The sequence below is a fragment of the Penicillium macrosclerotiorum genome (genome assembly GCF_028827735.1).
Source record: "Penicillium macrosclerotiorum strain IBT 26536 chromosome Unknown utg000006l_segment0_segment0, whole genome shotgun sequence".
Classification (NCBI taxonomy): Eukaryota; Fungi; Ascomycota; class Eurotiomycetes; order Eurotiales; family Aspergillaceae; genus Penicillium; species Penicillium macrosclerotiorum.
In genome coordinates this window covers 2056049-2073230 of record NW_026643085.1, presented here as the reverse complement: position 1 = coordinate 2073230, position 17182 = coordinate 2056049, and the positions used below count along the sequence as shown (strand labels likewise).

The 17182-nt window shown below is 51.6% G+C and overlaps 5 protein-coding genes across 5 annotated transcripts; 2 read left to right on the top strand and 3 right to left on the bottom strand.

Moving 5' to 3' along the window:
* Nucleotides 1–168: 168 nt before the first annotated feature.
* On the bottom strand, nt 169–5406 carry N7462_006027 (uncharacterized protein; the record flags this gene model as incomplete). The annotated part of the gene is made up of 1 exon (XM_057077745.1): nt 169–5406. The coding sequence occupies one exon, from the start codon at nt 5404–5406 to the stop codon at nt 169–171; it is 5238 nt and encodes a 1745-aa protein (XP_056933325.1).
* A 1044-nt stretch (nt 5407–6450) lies between these two features.
* N7462_006026 (EXPERA domain-containing protein) lies at nt 6451–7466 on the bottom strand (the record flags this gene model as incomplete). Its single annotated transcript, XM_057077744.1, has 4 exons — nt 6451–6530; nt 6628–6862; nt 7027–7190; nt 7265–7466. The coding sequence occupies 4 exons, from the start codon at nt 7464–7466 to the stop codon at nt 6451–6453; spliced, it is 681 nt and encodes a 226-aa protein (XP_056933324.1).
* Nucleotides 7467–8268: 802 nt separating this feature from the next.
* On the top strand, nt 8269–10500 carry N7462_006025 (uncharacterized protein; the record flags this gene model as incomplete). The annotated part of the gene is made up of 6 exons (XM_057077743.1): nt 8269–8381; nt 8456–8490; nt 8570–8639; nt 8707–8874; nt 8939–9285; nt 9344–10500. 6 exons carry the CDS (start codon nt 8269–8271, stop codon nt 10498–10500), a joined length of 1890 nt encoding a protein of 629 aa, XP_056933323.1.
* A 1453-nt stretch (nt 10501–11953) lies between these two features.
* N7462_006024 (uncharacterized protein) lies at nt 11954–13912 on the bottom strand (the record flags this gene model as incomplete). The annotated part of the gene is made up of 1 exon (XM_057077742.1): nt 11954–13912. One exon carries the CDS (start codon nt 13910–13912, stop codon nt 11954–11956), a length of 1959 nt encoding a protein of 652 aa, XP_056933322.1.
* A 372-nt stretch (nt 13913–14284) lies between these two features.
* On the top strand, nt 14285–16038 carry N7462_006023 (misato family protein; the record flags this gene model as incomplete). The annotated part of the gene is made up of 5 exons (XM_057077741.1): nt 14285–14356; nt 14414–14616; nt 14676–15114; nt 15191–15699; nt 15774–16038. The coding sequence occupies 5 exons, from the start codon at nt 14285–14287 to the stop codon at nt 16036–16038; spliced, it is 1488 nt and encodes a 495-aa protein (XP_056933321.1).
* Nucleotides 16039–17182: the final 1144 nt, after the last annotated feature.

The following is a 17182-nucleotide window of genomic DNA, read 5'->3' as shown; positions in this document are numbered from 1 at the left end:
GGAAATAAGACAGGATTGAAATAAAAGGAAAGAAAGCATCAACGCAGAGACCGCATCCCCTCCCCCACAAGGCCCATGCCTTGCCTGTCCATGCACCCAAAATATTCCCAATACTCCGTTTCGCCCATCCCGCTAGTTGCAACCCAGCCGACTTAACACGCGGCACCTCTAGTACCGGAGTTTCCCCACCAGGCCAAAAGTATAGCCCGCCTCAGCTTCGCTCTTCATCTGGATCATGAAGATACGCTGGGAACTGGTTCCCACGCCGCCCTTCTTGGCGATGGCGCCGCCCTCGTTCTCCTCGTACACGGAGACGGCGATACCCGTGCGTGCGATGCGCTCGAACGAGCTCTCAGGTAGGCACACATCCAGAAGCACCTCGCCACGCGTCTTGCCGCGGATGATAATGCGTTTCTCGGGCTCGAGATCGCGACGTGGGGTTGTGGCACCAGAGCTGGGCGGGGAGCTCCCGTTGCCGTCAGCGTGGGTGCCGCTACCCTCGCTGCGGCTACTGACCGCAGTGCCTGGACGCGAGGGTGGGTTCTTGGCCGGGGCAGGCATGATGGTTAGGCGAGCTGCGCCCATGTCGCGCCACTTAGACGCGGATTCACGCAGGTAGAGGCGGATCTTGGCGTTGGAAAGCCCGATGCCGTCGGCGCCCTTTATGGCAGCGGCAATGCGGCCAATGCCTGAAGATGGGGATGGGTGGGTGCCGGAGTCACCGGAGCCGGAGTACATGCTGCCTTCGCGGCCGCTGCGGGAGGTCACGGTTGACCGGGAGATATTGAACATTTTGCTGCCACCGCCAAAGCGTTTTAGGGCAGAGAAGGCGCTGCTCATGGTTCCCACACTGCTTTCGGATCCTTCAGCGAGTGATCGGGGAGAGCTGGATGCGCGGTAGCTCTTCCTGCGACGGGGGAAGCCGAACCAGCTTCCGCCAGATTTGCTGTCGTTGTTTGGCTCGAAGGTTGGCATGTGATTGTCATAGATGGGCCCTCTGGCGTTTTGAAGGGCTATGTATGTAGGGTTATTGATCCGGGCTTGATTGATAAGGCTATAAAGCGCATCACATTCTTCAGGGTTGCGGGAGCGGAACATGATATTGCTCGCGTTGATTTTGGATCGATCGGTAGGGGGGGATCGAACGCTAATGTCGATGGCTGTGCCCCGGCGAATAGGTACAAGCGGTGTCAACTCCATAGAAATGAGAGGCCGCGAGGATCGAGAAGTGCGATCTGGTGAGGATGAGTTGGAATCGGGATTCATCTTAAATGCTTCAATCAGCCCCGGGCTGACAGTGATGCTGCACTCGTCAGGAAGCAGGCTCTCCCAAGTACCCTTGTCAGACCAAGCAAAGATAGATGCGATAGCCTTGGTCGACTTGGTAGGCTGCAAAGGCACGGCTCGATACCCACCCTGCGAAGCGGAATTGGATGGAGATAGAGAGCTTGTTTCGGAGGTAGAAGCGCCCAATATTTTGGGTTTGGGAAGCTTGGGATCTTCATATTCCTGCTGTTCATCGTCCTCTGAGGCAGACGAGTAGGAATCAGAACCGGATACAGATCGGGAATACTCTGATGATGAATAGGTGTAATGCCGTACAGTCGAGGCGTCCGAGTCGGAGTCTGAATAGTCCGAAGCAGTAGAAGGCTCATATTCATGCTTCAAAGGAGATGAACCGCGGCGTTTGAGACGCACAGCCGATGGGCTGAGAACCGGGCTGTTTGAAAGCTTATTCGTGGATGAGCTTGGAGAGCGATGAGGTGGAGGCGGAGGAGGAGAAGCATCTTCGTGCTTAGACTTCCGCCGAGATTTTCTCCTTCTTGATGGCCGCGTAGGTGTTGCTGGTTCTTCATGGGACGGCAAAGATTCCAGGGGGGGGAAGTCCTCATCTTCTTCGATCTCCATGGTGCTTGGAGATGACAAGTGGGTTTGGCTGCTGGTGCTCCGGATTTTAGGGATCAAAGGGAGATCAGCTGACGGGGTTGAGGAAACTCGGGGAGACTCCCTCTCCGGGGATGGCTGCTTTGCGCGTGGTATTTGGGACGCTCTTTTAGGGGTCTTCTCCTTCGAAGCAGCGATATCCCTCGCAACATCATTACTGTCGTTTCCGTAGAATCTTCCACTCGCGGGGGTTGGAGACTCGACAGGTGGATCAGAGATGACCGTCTTGGGGGAAGCAGTGTCTGAGGCAGGGCTATCGCCATAGCGGGAAAGTCTCTTGGCCTTTGACCTCTTAAGACCATTGGGGGTCTTTTCCGGGCTAACTGTGGATGGAAGAGGAGGCAAGTCAGGGCGAGCAGCTTGCTTTGTCGAGAGATCCGACCCTCCTGTGGTGTAATCAGTTTCACGAGTGGCTGTGGAATAGACTGAGCTCCGGTTTTCCGTGGCAGAGGAGCTGACAGTGCTTGGCTCCGAGTAAGGTACATAATGTTCTTTGGGTGTCAGTGAGCGACGTTTGGCTTTCTCGCCAATTGGGATATCCACATCGCTGGGGTTCAGTCTCGGCGGAGACCCTCCCGAAGATGGCTTGCGTGCTCTATGTTGCTTGACACGACTGATGAAGCTTTGGCTTCTACAAATCGCAGGTGGAATAGGATCCTGACCCAAAAGTTGGACCCACTCGAAGCCAATCTCCACTTCGTCGATGCGGAGCGAGATCAGCTCTTGCCAATATTTCTCTTCTCCAGGTGCACTGCGCAACATGATGATGATCTCCCCTTTGCTATCACCATTCCGAGCAGACACGCATCGGAGATCGACTGGCGGGAAAAGAAGCCAGCGCTCTGAGTGGTCAATTTCACAGATCAGTAGGTCACCACCAGGACCATTTGCTGGTGCATTGTCTCGGTACAACAGCTCGGCACGGCAATCAACTAATTGACCACTTGAATGGTAGAGTGACAAGTTGAAGAAGTCACGAGCCCGAACACGGCGAGTGTGATTAACTGTCACATTTCGAAGGACGCCCATAGTCATTGGGTCACGAGCCCGAGTTGGGTCGATATTGGAGGCAGACTCATCCTCTAGTCTGGCTCGTTCGTCGCGGGCTCGTCTTCTAGCCTCTACCACCAGTGTCTGATAAGCAGCGGATATTTCTTCTGCCTTGGTAGATGGCTGTAATTGGTTGATACCCTTGAAGCTCTTTGCCAGGTACTTCAAACGAACCAAGGGCCGTTTTAGTAGGTATGCGACATCCACTTTCTCGCCATTTGCGCCAATGACATCGCCTTGCTCATCTCGCTCCATGCCTTCATCTAAGCTCTTGGTTTCGGCTTTATTCCCTTCTTCATCTTCCTCCAAAGGAGCAAGATTCACAATGACATCCTTGAACCCAAGCCTCCAGGCTTTGAGGTATTCACGATAGACTCGTTGGGCACCTTGGGCCCATGTCAGCAATGCATCCGCATTGTCTTGTGGAATCCGCTTGTGTAGGGTCTTAAGGCGCTCAATGGCAACTCCCATATTAACGATTGGCTTGGAAAAGTTCATGTCATCATTTGGATCCATTGACGGTCGGAATAGACCTGCGGCGATGGCCGAGTCGGATCGCGAAAGCACGCAGGTCAGAAGGACTGGGATGACACCACCGACAAGTGTTTTGAGCTCACGCATATATTTTGTTTCATCTGCAGCGAGCTCAGCAAGTAGATCAGGAATTGTCGCATTTGCCAGGCGGCTTTTGTTTGAGCGAATGCTGCGTCTAGATCGAGAGCTTCCACTGCGAGAGACTGGTGCCGACAAAACCGACATCAGTTCATTGTGGGTTGTAAGGCGTCGCTTCAGCTGTGATGACACTACTGGCAATGAATCTGGGTCAAACTTGTCCTCCTCTTCAGCTGCCTCTTCGGCTTGTTTCGCTGTCTTGAGTGCCGGTTTTTGAACGGCTGAAGCCGTCTCAGAAGAAATTGTAGAGCCTTCAAGAAGAGTGCTGAGAGTCTCCACAGACGCGATAGTCGAAAGTTTATGGTATCCAGTACTAGGGAAGGGCTTCTTCAGACCGACAGGCACTGGCGCATTATTTCCAGAGACCTCAGATCCAGCATCTGAGAATGGCTGGAGCTCCGAATCAGAAGCAACAAGGCTTTCGTCATATGGCTTGTCGCGAGTGGATTTGTCTTCTCGAATCCTCAAAGCCACCGGCTTCTCGACCTTGTCCGTGCTCGCACGTTTCCCTTCTGATACCGAATCCCGTTCTTGAGCTTTGCGAGACTTCTCCAGCGAGACATAACTATCCTGGTCCTTCGAGTTCCGGCTGTGCGAGCTCTTGGGTCGGGAGTCGCTACTTTTCGGGCGGGACTCGCTTTCTTGAGACAGGTCTGACAGGGCACCGCTGGCGGCGATTTCATCGACGATCCGCTGGGACCGCCTGGCTCGAGCAGACTTGATATCGAGCGGACCAGGCATGTCACTCTTAGTGTGGTCCTCGTCCACGAAGGGATCCGGGGTGGCGGAAAGCCATGCTTCAATCTTCGCGCCTCGCGTGCCAGGTGGAGGAGGTACTGGCCTCGGGGGCTCCGGTTCTGGTCTGCTGAACATCTTTCTCGACTCGTCCAGCACATGTGCGAAGATACCACCTTTAGGAGGTTTCTGAGCTCCACGGGCACGTCTTCGCGACAGCTCGGAGAAGTCAGCCTCGCTCTTCGCCCAGTCCACGTCTTCAGGCGGCGGCGACTCTCTCCTCAAGTGTTCCGGTATCTCAGACGCAGCCATCGATGTTGGCGGCCGATCCGTCTCCAGGTCGCTATCAGTAATAGATTCCGCATCTTTTCGATTACTCGAGCGCTTCCATTCACGAGTTGGCGATCTCGATGCCGGTGAGTCGTGTCGGCCTCCATATTTTGGAGGATCGCAGGACTTGTCCACTGTAGCTCTCTTGGTCTCTCGTTTCGCTCGTGGCGAACCGGATCCTTCATTTGTCGTGTACTCGTTGATGCGCCGCGGAATCGGCAGGTTACGCGAGGGCGTTTGCGTCGTCGATCGGTTTTTTCTCCAGTGTTCATCGCTGATGACTCGTTTTCGTGGGGTGCTATGACTGCGTTTTCGTACTGGCGGAGGTTTCTCTTTTTCCTTCTCTTTTTCCTTCTCTTTTTCCTTCTCTTTCTCCTTCTCTTTCTCCTTCTCTTTCTCCTTCTCTTTATCTGATTTCTCCAGCTTGTCTACCTTGAGTTTCCCCGGCGTGGGCTTCGCTTTTGTCTGGTTCTCCTCGTCTTCGCCATCGTCACACATTCCATCGTTTATCGTGATCACGCCACCACCTTGCTGCTGCCATTTGCGCACCCTTGCCCGGACCGTATTGGTGTCATGGATTCCCAGCGGCTGACCGATGTCGAGCGGCTTGGTCGGGCTCGATTTCGCATTCCCTCCACGGTTGGAGGAGCGTTGCGGCGTCGTCGGAGACGGCATCGATATCTGTGTGGAGGATTTAGAATCACTGTTGCCCAGTCTGTCGAGGATGGTTGACGCCGGCGACCTCCCGAGACATGTTTGTTGACACTTCGTCATCGGTCGGAGATGGAGACATTGTCACTAGGCAACTTACCACACTGACCCAGCGGCCTAGCTTCGATCACAGATCATACAGTGCCCAGCATTTGCTTTTTTTTTTTCTTCTTCCTTACTTTTTTCGGTTGTTCAGGAATGCTGGGACTTCTCCAGAACCGAGGGGGGGTAAAGTGTAAACAAGACGATTAAGCGTAATGCTGACCGCCCTGCCGATAAGCCCAATAAGCCCCAGCTGGTCGCCCACGCTAACGCAGTCGCTGTCCCTTGGCTGCCGGGGAAACCACGCGCAGATCGACAGAGGGGAGAGGATCAAAGGGATCCAAAGCGATTCCAGACGATCGGCCTATCTGCAGCGCGAATGATGCGCCTATTGAAGCCGTGTCTGCAAGGATCCAGGCGCCTGATCGATTTGTATTCTGCGCGTGATTTGCTCGGGCCGTGTTTTCGTGAGCAGCTGAGGCCTCTAGATGCACTTGGCATCGACCGGAATTGCCGTCAGAGGGAGGGAATGCTGACAACAGGGGGGTTAGTCGAACAGCAGAAGAAAACTTGTCGCTTTAATGGGAAGCGTGTGTGGCCCCCGAGGGAGGTGTGTTATAATTGTTATAACACGGCCGTTGGTGTTGGTGTTGGTGGTCCCGCCTGCATGGGCGTCATGGGCCTTGTTGGACAGTCCACTCGAACTCCACCAAGCATCACGTCCATGGATCAATCATCTTCACACTCGAATAATAACACTCGGAGCTTTGGCTTCTATAATGTTGGGGCTCTATACAGCTTAATTTTCTCCCTCTTCCACTCAACAATTTGTGCCAGGATTCCTCTCGTTCCAATAATCCCTTGGAGTCTGCTTCCTTGAATCTCGATCCTGACCGAGCCTTTGCTGCGTCGGTCCCCACTCTGCCCACCCACCAAGGCGGCTATGACGGAAGAGGTGCAACTAATCTACCGGGATTTACTCTCGGCTGACTTGCGCTGCGCCCGAACTGCAGCCGAGACGGTGCGGATACTGTCCAGCAGGTAGTCTAATGCATCGGTGTTAGCCCAACTGGGGGGCCGCTCGTCAAAAGTGCGGAGGCAGGAGATGATGGGGCGATAGCATGACAGAGGGCCGGCGCTTACACGAAGGAACAACGATCCAGATGAAATTCATAAAGAAGTAATAGACCCAAAAATAGTATGGCTCCGGTCGGCAGTAGGGTACATCTCGCGCATAATGGTCGAACAGGCTCGTCACATAGTACAGTGTATCGCCATAGAGATGGCTCATGCACACGATGATCTGAATGGGGTGGCGCAAGCTGGAATTCGTTGCGGTCAGATATCCAACAGCGAAGCAGAGAGGGCCCCACAACGCCTAGGAGAAAAAGCGGGTCAGCGCGAGGGATTCAGGTCACAAAGACTGTGCTGGACGTTGTGCACAGAGGACGGTGTTGCAAACATGAGGTCCGGGCCATTGATCTATGAGGAAAGAGTGGGGGGAGAGCGTCCGGAGCCAAAGCATGCTCGACCAGTACGTACCACGGTCATCGCTTCCATGCACAGCACCAGTGTATCGGATGTCATATACCGCGAGTCACTCAACGCGTATTCTTTCCAGAGCTGTCCAAACAGGTCCTGGCCCAAACCCATCTGATCATGGTGGATCACGAAATAGCCCTCGAAAAAGCAGTGGAGTGTCCCCGCTAGAGAGCATCACTGTCAGTCGAACAATTGCACGGAGCATCTACAGCGTAGATCGTGGTGGGTAAGGTCATACAGAGCACAAACCACAGGATGGCAATCCGATCTGCCATGCGCAAATTGGGTCGTACGTAGCTGGTGACAATCCAGGTCAATCCGAGCAAGGCCGCGCAGGCTCCTCCCGCGGAGACGAGGAGCTCGAGGACAGGGCTCCGATTGGGCGTGTAGCCCCCAATGTCTGCGTCGACGGGATAATAAGGGTGGGAAGTCTCCGGCATGGTGACGGACGTGGGTCGGGATCCAAACAAGAAAAAGCTTGTCTCCAGCGATCTAGATGTCTTAAAATACCCCCTGTCGGAAAGGGAATTGGTTCAATGGCAGAATCTGGATTAATTGAATGAGTGGAAATTTCGATCCCCTCGCAAAATATTTGAATGTTAGGTTAGGTCTTTGCCTTGTCCGCGATAATCCACAATATTGATAGTTCATAGGCGAGGTCTTTTGCACGAAGATCGGTGGATCAGGATCAGGTGACGGGGGCCACTCGTGATTCTTTGATCCAAACACAATCGAGGTTTACATTGATCAAGATATCAAAGACCAAGCGGGGACAAGTGCCTATGGAAGCCGAGAGAGATTCAATGCTCCCTCTTGGTCCCAGATCTCCAGGCTACTGTTAACTGCATGGAAGTCGTGGGGTTGGTTCCTGTTACTCAACGAGGTATCTATATCTATGGTGGCTACCTTGGGATGTATGCAATTTCCTTATTACCTCGGCAGATAGAGTGGATCCCACGTCTTAACATTGGTGATGTGGTGGAATTGTCTCCGGTAGAACGATAGGTGAACGAGGTCAAATGCCCCCTAATACACCTCATAATGGATATTATCCATCTTCTTGCCTATTGTAATGATTCCAAGTTCGCAAATTGGCAGCGTTTTTGAATCCCCCGCTCGGGGGTCAGGTGTTTCTGCCTGAGGCTGCAGTGCGCCGGATCCCCAAGTTCCTCGTACGATTCCACCCCCTCAACCGTGATTCCCCGATACCTTAAATGGCGCCCCGATGCCCCTCCTCTGATCATGGCCTCCGACACTCCTAGGACGCCTTCGGCCATTGATATCTCGCGTTCCTCGATGGAATCGCCGCCGGGCATCGCCGCCCTGTTCGTTATCCGCTTCGACATCAGGGCCGGGTAAGTGTTTGCCCCCTCCCCTTTGGAGCTTCCTGGCTCGGGAAGGGCTTCGCTGATGCTATGTTGATTTGCAGATATGTCATTTCATGGAAGGAGACTGCCCCAGGAGGTAAGTGAATCCTTCTCAAGCAGTGCAGAGGTAGCCGATACGCGATGCGACAACTGACACGAGTTCCATCCCGCCATAGTTGAGGTCGAAGGGGTTGTGGAATATAAGTCACTTCCGTCGGGACTACATAACGTGACTGAAGACTTGGTGTATGTATTCTATGATCTGACACGAGCTTTTCGATGGGAAATGCTAATATGAGGTCTTCTCTGCTAGCTACTTCGTCCATGAACAGCATGCCGGCATCAGCGCATTCCTCAGCCAGCCCGCCGAGGAAGCGGAGAGAAATGCGAAGATGTTTGCAATCGGAATTTTAGTTCCTCTCAGCTCTGGGAGACTCGGGAAGAGTTGGAGACATGCCCCAAGGCTGAAGGAGTTGACACAGTTCGTTCTGCCTAGTTAGAACCTCGGCCCTGATGGTTCACTGACACTCGAGTTTACTTGATAGGGAGTATGCGGCCGATATGTCGAATACCCAGATATTATCCGATTATTGGGACTCTTTTCGTATCGGAGGTGCTGATTCGGCAGTGCCCGATTCTCCGATTGAGTCTTCCATAAGCTTGCGATTTCGAGCGGGCGACAGACCAGACGCACATCGAAATCGAGCTTTCAGCGATGCATTGCTACTGGAGGCGTCCCGGCCGGCCCTGACACCCTTCCACCCCGCATCATCGCTTCCAGATTTTCTGGAGACCTTCGGACCCTTGGTGTTCCCGCTGTACAGAGCAGCGCTGCTACGGAAGCGGATTCTTTTTATGACTGAAGCGCCGGTGCATGAACCATGCAATTATGGTATTACCTTCCTTCCACTTCTCATCTCTGGTCATCATATCGCTAACTACCTTCAAAGTCTATGATCTGGCGTTGCTAGCTTCTCTTCCAAACTCTCTCATACAAGTACTCCCGTTCAACCATACCCCGCCTCTTCGACCTCGTCCCTTGTTCAACATCGGCATTCACGATATCCCCGAACTTGCATCTTTTGACGCCACCCGATCGACCATAGATTATGAAAAAGATCCAAGCTGGATTGCCTGTTCAACCGATAGCGTGTTGAGCATGAAACCCGAGCTTTACGATGCACTCATCACCCTCCCCTCGCCGTACACAAAGCATGCCAATGAACGTGTCTTCCCCAAGATCAATCTCATGGATCACTCAACAACGAAGCATAATCCTAAGCAAACAGTGCAGTTGAAGGCAACGCAGCGCGATGCTCGTCGATATGCGATGCTTCGAAGGTGTCTTCGGCAATTCTGTAGCGACCGATCGGCATCCCAGGACACAGAGGACGAGTCCGATGTTGACTCGACATACTCATCAAGCCCGATTGTTGAGTCTCTCTCCTGGACTCGCCTTGCATATACCTCATTTATCTGGTGGGCATCCGCGGGCGAAAACCGGGACGGTCTCTCCGAAGAAGAGGAAGAGCAGCAAATTGAACAGGACGCCCGACTTCTTGCCAGCGTGGAGAGTCTTGCGTACCCCTGCCCCAACTCTGCTGGCCGTCGCACCGTGCATTCTGAGGATCACGGCCAGGAGCCCCCGGAAGTCGCGCTGGTAGCTTACTTCCGTCGCCTCACCACTCAAATCTTTCTCACCTTAGCCGGTGCCATTGCTCGGCACGATTCTGATGGGCGAGGTGAGAATGGGCCCGATGATCCCTATTTCGACACCCCATATCTCGATCAACCCGTGAACGATGATAATGATATGTCCTTTTCCTTGTCACGAGAATCCATCAGTGGCGACGATGGCAATGCCCCTCTTCTACGGCAACGATCGCATGCCAATCATTCCTCCAGCCATAACTCTCAATCAGCACAGCCACCGCCGAATGCATATGATAAGATTACCATCACCATCGCCGACATGGCTGAAATGGGTCTCGATGTCTGGAGTGTCACGGACCGCATTTTTGTTGAGGAGCTGGTTTCCCTTTGGTGGGGTCGCCCTGCACACGTGGATAGTGCACGTATCCGATGCTGCGGCATTTCGATCTTATAGAGATCTATTTTTCACATCATTTCTGTAATTCTAGGGTCTTAAACGCTGCCGAGCATGCCAAATTTTATCGCATCTCTGTGGACATGCATGTACCTTTTAGTATTTTTCTACCGATTTTATATAAGGGTTGTCATATACTGGAACGCTCTAAATACCCTGCATAATGTATGGCAAATATTTTTGGCTCTTCCTTTTCTTGTTAGTGCTCACTGCTCGCCGCTTTTTGATCGCCATGAAGAATTGATTACACCTCTGGGCTGACTCGGCTTTTCAGTGACGAATCACTGACCCTGATCCACCTGGTATTAGACCTCGACAAGATTCCACACCCGAGTCCACATACTTGACTGGGCTATTCTAATGCGTACCCAGGAATAATGACGAGTATTAACCACGAAACATATTCCTGAAGTCTCAAGCTTTATATCTGATTGTTTGTTATAGATATAGGGTTGAGTAACGCAAAAGTAGCTGTATAAATATCAAGAATTCTTACTATAAGAGGTCCAGCCTTTTGTGACTTGTTTGAGCTGATATAGGATATGGATCGCGTTGTAGCATTGGAAGGCTTTCCGGGCGCTCGAACTCTAACAGCCGCTCCTGTGCACTCATAGTTGCTAACACCATCTGCCTTTAATCTGCTGTATTTCTCTTTTGTCACGAGTAGATAGCGCCTTTGGAAAGGAGCCAAGCCCATTGATGCAAGGAAGCCTCGAAATCTGGTCGTTGTGAAAGTGCTGCGTTGACATGAGGTAAGAGGCGCTCGCATATCTTCCAGTGTTGATAATCGCCAATTCAATAGAACTATTACAAATAAAATTGATATTGAATTAGTATTTACCACTGTTTGGGGGGTTGCTTAGAAGGGGGCTTACATCAATGTCAAGGTGAAGCACATACTGTAAGGGGAACAAATCTCTGCACTTAAGGGGGACTGCGCCTTACGTGGTGTCTGAGTATATTATGTCCCATGTTTTGGCCTTTAGAGAACTTCTAAGCAAATCAGACACATATTATGTATTGGCAAATCCCATTTTGGTAAAAATCCACATCGGCTATATACAAACTCACACACACAAAACAAATGAAATGGGCAAGGAGAGCTCTGATGATTCAAGTGTAAGACAAACATCCAAGAACAGGGAGCAGAAAGTATCAGACCAGCAGGAAATGCAAGATAGGTTAAACGTCACCCAAAACGCCATAGCTTAAGAAGTAATAGTCATTTCGTAACAATAGAAAGCACAATGATTATTGCAAAGATGCAGGAGAGGTCATAGTCGTAGCTGGTACCAAAACCAATGTGAGACAAAAAAATAACAAACTTTCCATGCACCTGCGCCGGAGGGGGTATTTTGAGAACAAAAAAAAAAGAGAGAATGATTGGCCGGGCATATCGAAGCCAGAATTTCCAGGGTTTCCTATACGCAAGAAATTGGAACCGGGAACTCTATCACCGTCGGAACATACGAACTGGGGCGCTCAAGTCTCTGCGCTCCGATAGATCACTTTCGCTTTTCGCACCAGTCTGAAGGTTAGGAACCCGTCGAGGACCACGGCCTGGGGTCGTACTAGTAGAGCCCGCAGAATGGCGACTCGCCTCATTTTCGCTGACCGAACGCTGCTTGCTCCGTGCACGACTGCGACGAGCTCTGATCTGGGCAAGGGCTTCCTCACGGTTAATAGGCGCATCGGAAACAAAGCCCGAAGAGGAGCTCTGAGGTTCTGCTGCCTCGCGGAGAGGAACTCTTTTTGTAGCTGGGTAGGTGGGCTGGTGGTGGTGGTCTTTCACAACAGATTTTGCGGGCCTTGCCTCATCAGCAGCCTCTGGTGGGTTATATGTTTTATCGATAGCCTGCTCGGTGAGACCAGTAGCACGAGCTAGCCTAGATGAGCTTCGTTCTTCGCATGGAGTGAATGACTTCACGTGAAAATTCGAAGAAGCTGTCGAGTTTTTCCAATCTTGATCTGTGCTGGTGTTGGGATAAGGCAATTCAGGCGATGCAAGGGAATCGGTTCGGCGTGCTCTGGCATTATCGCGAAGAGGCGAGGGAAACGTTTTGAATGTTCCAGTCTCTGGAGAGAATGTGACCAACGGTTCTTCTGGCATTGGCGTCTGCTCTGGTGGGTCGGTTGGTTCAGGCTTAATGACGGGTTCGGTCTGATGATGATAATTAAGGGATGTAGGAGGATCAACCTCTGGCGTATGGCTGGATTGGAGATGAGAATTCTCAAGTTGGTGATGAGCGCGAGCTTTTTGAGCGGCTTCGCGTTTCGCCTCTGCCTCTGCCTCCAACTGGGGCCTTTGGAACTTCTCAAAATAATCGGCATCATAGATATACCGGCGGCCTTCGCTTTCGGCGAGCCGGCAAGAGCAACGTTCGAATTGACATTCAATGTTCAGAAAATGAACCATTTCCTCTGCCTCAACACGACGACGCTGTTCATAAGCCAATTCTTCCTTTAACTCCTCTATCATCTCATTATTCGAATCTGGTGGCGAAATGGTAGTAGTGGAAATGTCCGTCTCCTCCGCAGTGGTTGTGCATTCTGAAAGTCGTGGTCTCTTAGGTGGGGTAGCTTCTGCACTCTCCTCAGATTCAATTTCAGGAGCTGGCGATTTGACGGAGCCAACCGCAGCACGTTTCGGTCTCCGTGGTGTCGTTAAGAAAGCAAGATCACCTTCAGCGATGGATAGCCTGCCAAAATCTTCCTTGCGAATCTCATGGGCTCTAACTTCCAAAGAAGTGGAATGATTACTGGCTTCCATTGATCGCAGTTTGCCTTTCAATACCTCCACTTCTTCCGTCAAGCCAGCAAGTGCATATGCGCGTTCGAATGCTTCTTGCTTTGCCTTATCCTTTGACTCGCGCTCTGTCGCAACTTCATCTTTCAATGCCTTGGCTTCGGATTTAGAATGCTTCAATTCTTCTTGAAGCTTGACCAATGTTGAGCCTGCTCGAAATGCCTCTTTTCGGGCTTTTCGAATCTCCTTTTCGAAGATCGAGCGTTCGTGAGCCTGGCGCTCTTTGGCATTGTGTAACTCTTCTAACAACGATTCCAGTCGTTCGCTAATTCGGCGCTCCCGTGTTTGCGCTTCGGCAAGATCATCTTGAACGGAGACTAATGCAGACTCTGCCTCCTCGCGACCGAGGATGGCTCGTTGGAGGGCAGCGGTGTTTGCTGCTGACTGAGAGGGGGCAACAGGACTGCCCCCTCGTGAAAGACTGTTCAGAAAGGCCACCTTGGCCTGGACCTCCGAAACACCTTTTGTGTTTTTATGATGGAGGTTTAGGAGATCGGAGGGGAGGGATGGTGAGGCAGGGATTGTGTTTTGTTGATTCATTCGTTCCGGAGACACCGGATGGAGGACCTTTGAGGGGCTCAAGATGGGACGCGTTGGGGACTCCATATCGGATGAGGAGCAGCGCTGGCGGGAATATTATAGACTGTCTTTGAGGGATTTTAAGAAGTCATGAGGGCGCTATGGATGCAGAGAGTCGGAGTTGGTGTTCACCAGATCGGCCGGCTTGGAGATTGAGAGACTTCATGCACCCACACATTCAGTTGTTTATTGCCCTCTTGGGAAAATCACGTGTCGGTTGCCCTGGACACGATCATATGACCAATCACAGGTGCTAATCATCACGTGTGGTTTACTTTCCCCTTCGGGTTAGTCCCGGTCAAGACTCGTTTGCCCCGTGGACGTCAGTGTCTGTGCGTCGTTGGGACTGGCCGCATGTGAGGAAGCGAATTTCGAGAAACTCGTCGTGGGATCTCAGCAATGCATGAGATTGTCACACTCCAGTTGGGGCAGAGGGCCAACTACCTGGCGACACATTTCTGGAATCTCCAGGTAATTTTCAATCCTTTTCGCATATTCTTGGCGCTCCGATCCTGATATATATGTTAGGAATCTTACTTCACATATAATGAGGGTGAAGAGTCGCTACTTGATCATGACGTCCATTTCCGACCTGGAGTTGGGGCAGATGGGTCGGAGACATACACCCCTCGAGCTGTGGTCTATGATCTTAAAGGTGGATTTGGAACCTTGCGCAAGTACAATGCGCTTTATGAGCTGAGTGAGGATGCGGTAGCAGGCCAGGGTCTTTGGTATGTCAAACCCCGCGTAACATGCCGCGTACCTGATACTTGGGCTCACAAACCCATAGGGATGGTCTCGAGGTTGTACAAAAGCAAGCGCCTATTCCACAAAGCGACTACCAAAAAAGCTTAGATCAAGGTACTGAGGCCCCGCAACTCACATCAGAAACGGTGCGGTACTGGTCCGACTACAACCGGGTGTTTTACCACCCGCGGTCTATTGTCCAGCTCAACGAGTATGAACTGAACTCGCAGATGATGCCCTTTGAGGACTGGGATGCTGGCGAGGAACTCTTCAATGACCTTGATAAAGAACATGACCTTCTGGACCGAGATATGAGACCATTCGCGGAAGAATGCGATCAGCTGCGGGCAGTACAGCTGTTCACTGGATCCGACGATGCCTGGGGTGGGTTTGCCGCTCGGTATATCGATAGATTGCGAGATGAGTATGGAAAGAAGAGCATTTGGGTTTGGGCCCTTGAAGATGGTTCAAGAGTTCAGCGGGTAAGTTTTCAGTCTTCAGCTCATACTGGCTCCAAATAATATACAAAAGGGTGGCTTACTCATAAGATGAATACAGCATCATCAATTCAAACGAGATGTCAACAAAGCCAGATCTCTCTACTCGATATCTTCTCAGTCCAATCTTTACGTTCCGCTCATTGATATCCCACAGAGGATTCCCAGCTATCTCAATGTGGACCGCTACTCAGAGTGGCAAAAAACAGCTTTGTTGAGCTCGGCAGTCGAAACCATCACTCTGCCATCCAGAATTCGATCCCATGATGACTTTGAAGCATCGTTGGCTGGAGATGATGGCAGACACAATATCTTTGAATTGCAGGCGACTATCAACCCTGAGGCCGGCAGTGATAATGCACCGTCATGTAAGGAAGACGGGCAGCCCAAAGCTCAAACTCAGTTTGACATTGACTTTACCTACGATGGCGAGAGTAAGAACGCAACTATTTTCAACCAAGTCCAGGTAATGCGAGGTTGCGAGCCTACTCAACCTTCTCAGTCCTCTGAGGGTGACATTGGGCATCTACGTAAGCTGCGACTGTATAACTCGGAGCCAATGCTCTGGAGGTAAGGCTCCTCATCTTTATCTTTCTGGTCTCTAAAAACGATCCACGCTAATAGGGCCATTCACTTTGTCTTAGCTACCAAAGCCCATTGCCCCTACCCATCCTTGACAGTTTCCCGCACGGCATGTATGCCGCCTCCTCATCCACTGCTGACGGAGTGAGCGTCTTTACCGCATTGACCGCTTCGACCCGGACTGCCGAGCGAGTCAAGAAGATTCAGGCCTCCGCCGCGCGTATGGTGTCGATGGACGAACGAGAGGCACTGGTCAATGGGCTGGGTGAAATCAGGGAATGCTATGAGACCGGATGGAGCAGTGGCACCGACGATGACGATGATTGATGAGTAGACTACGACGAACCTCAGGTCTCAGAGGGTCAGCACTGACTTGCACTGACTTCATTTTGCCCGGTCCTAATTTCCTTTCCGTTGCTACAATCGGATTTTTCCCTCTAGCCGAAGTAGGCCGATGGACTTAACCCAATCGAGATATTCAGTGTTTACCGAATTCCCAGTTTTCGCTTTCCAACGTTCATGCGGCTTCGAATCGCCCTATACTCCGTATCTTGGTCTCCTCGGCTGGCGTACATCCATGGGCGTACAAGAGCGACTGCTGTCTCTCAATTATGGTAGAAAATGGAGCGTGATCAAAAAAGACCTCTTAAGTTCTAGAAAATACGAAATTTATCAACGCCTCCGTGCTTCTTTTCTTTTCTTTTCTTTTTTTCTTTCGGGTGGTGCCGCCTAGGATTATCTTGGGCCATGTTATGAACGACGTGATCAATAATGAGCTTGGGCCTCCTGCCTTGGGGCACGTAACGAACTTGTGGCTGTTGGGTTTAAGACAAACCAGACGGTGCAGACCGCCTCGAATCCTGCGTGAGACAGTTCCATTTTTGCTTGCTTTCTCTGTCTTCGTCTTCAATTAAGTGCCCTAGAGTGGCCAACCAGCATAGTTTGGATGTATAGACAGTATGAATAATGTACTACTGTACGGCTGTACAGTATTTGTCCCGGACGGGACCTTGTTTCCCTGGGCGACGAGGTGAAGCCCCTCATTCGAACCCTGGCTCTTTGCGGATTGCTCGCGATCCTTCCTTTTGGACGCTAGAGGATGATCGAAACTCGGGACACCGTTGAACCCAATGTCAATCTGGTCCGGGATAGCAAGGAGGTTGGGCTTGCAAGACTTAATATTCGTTTCCCCTCCAACTGCTTCCAAACCCCCCTGTTCTTGTCAGATTGAACGTACAATTGGGGATAACACTAGACCAATTGGCAATTCCCAGGGGAGTGGAAGAACGACACTGGCAACCGTCCCCTACCACTTCTATTCAACGTGTTGCGGGCCGTGAGATTGATCTAATGAGAGTGACTGAGGGCTGGGGAAATGGTAGGTGGGAGATGCGCCATTGCCCGTGACTAAACCCGTGACCGTCACTTTTGCGAAGCCACGGCTCCACGCCGGACTTCCGAGACCTCACGA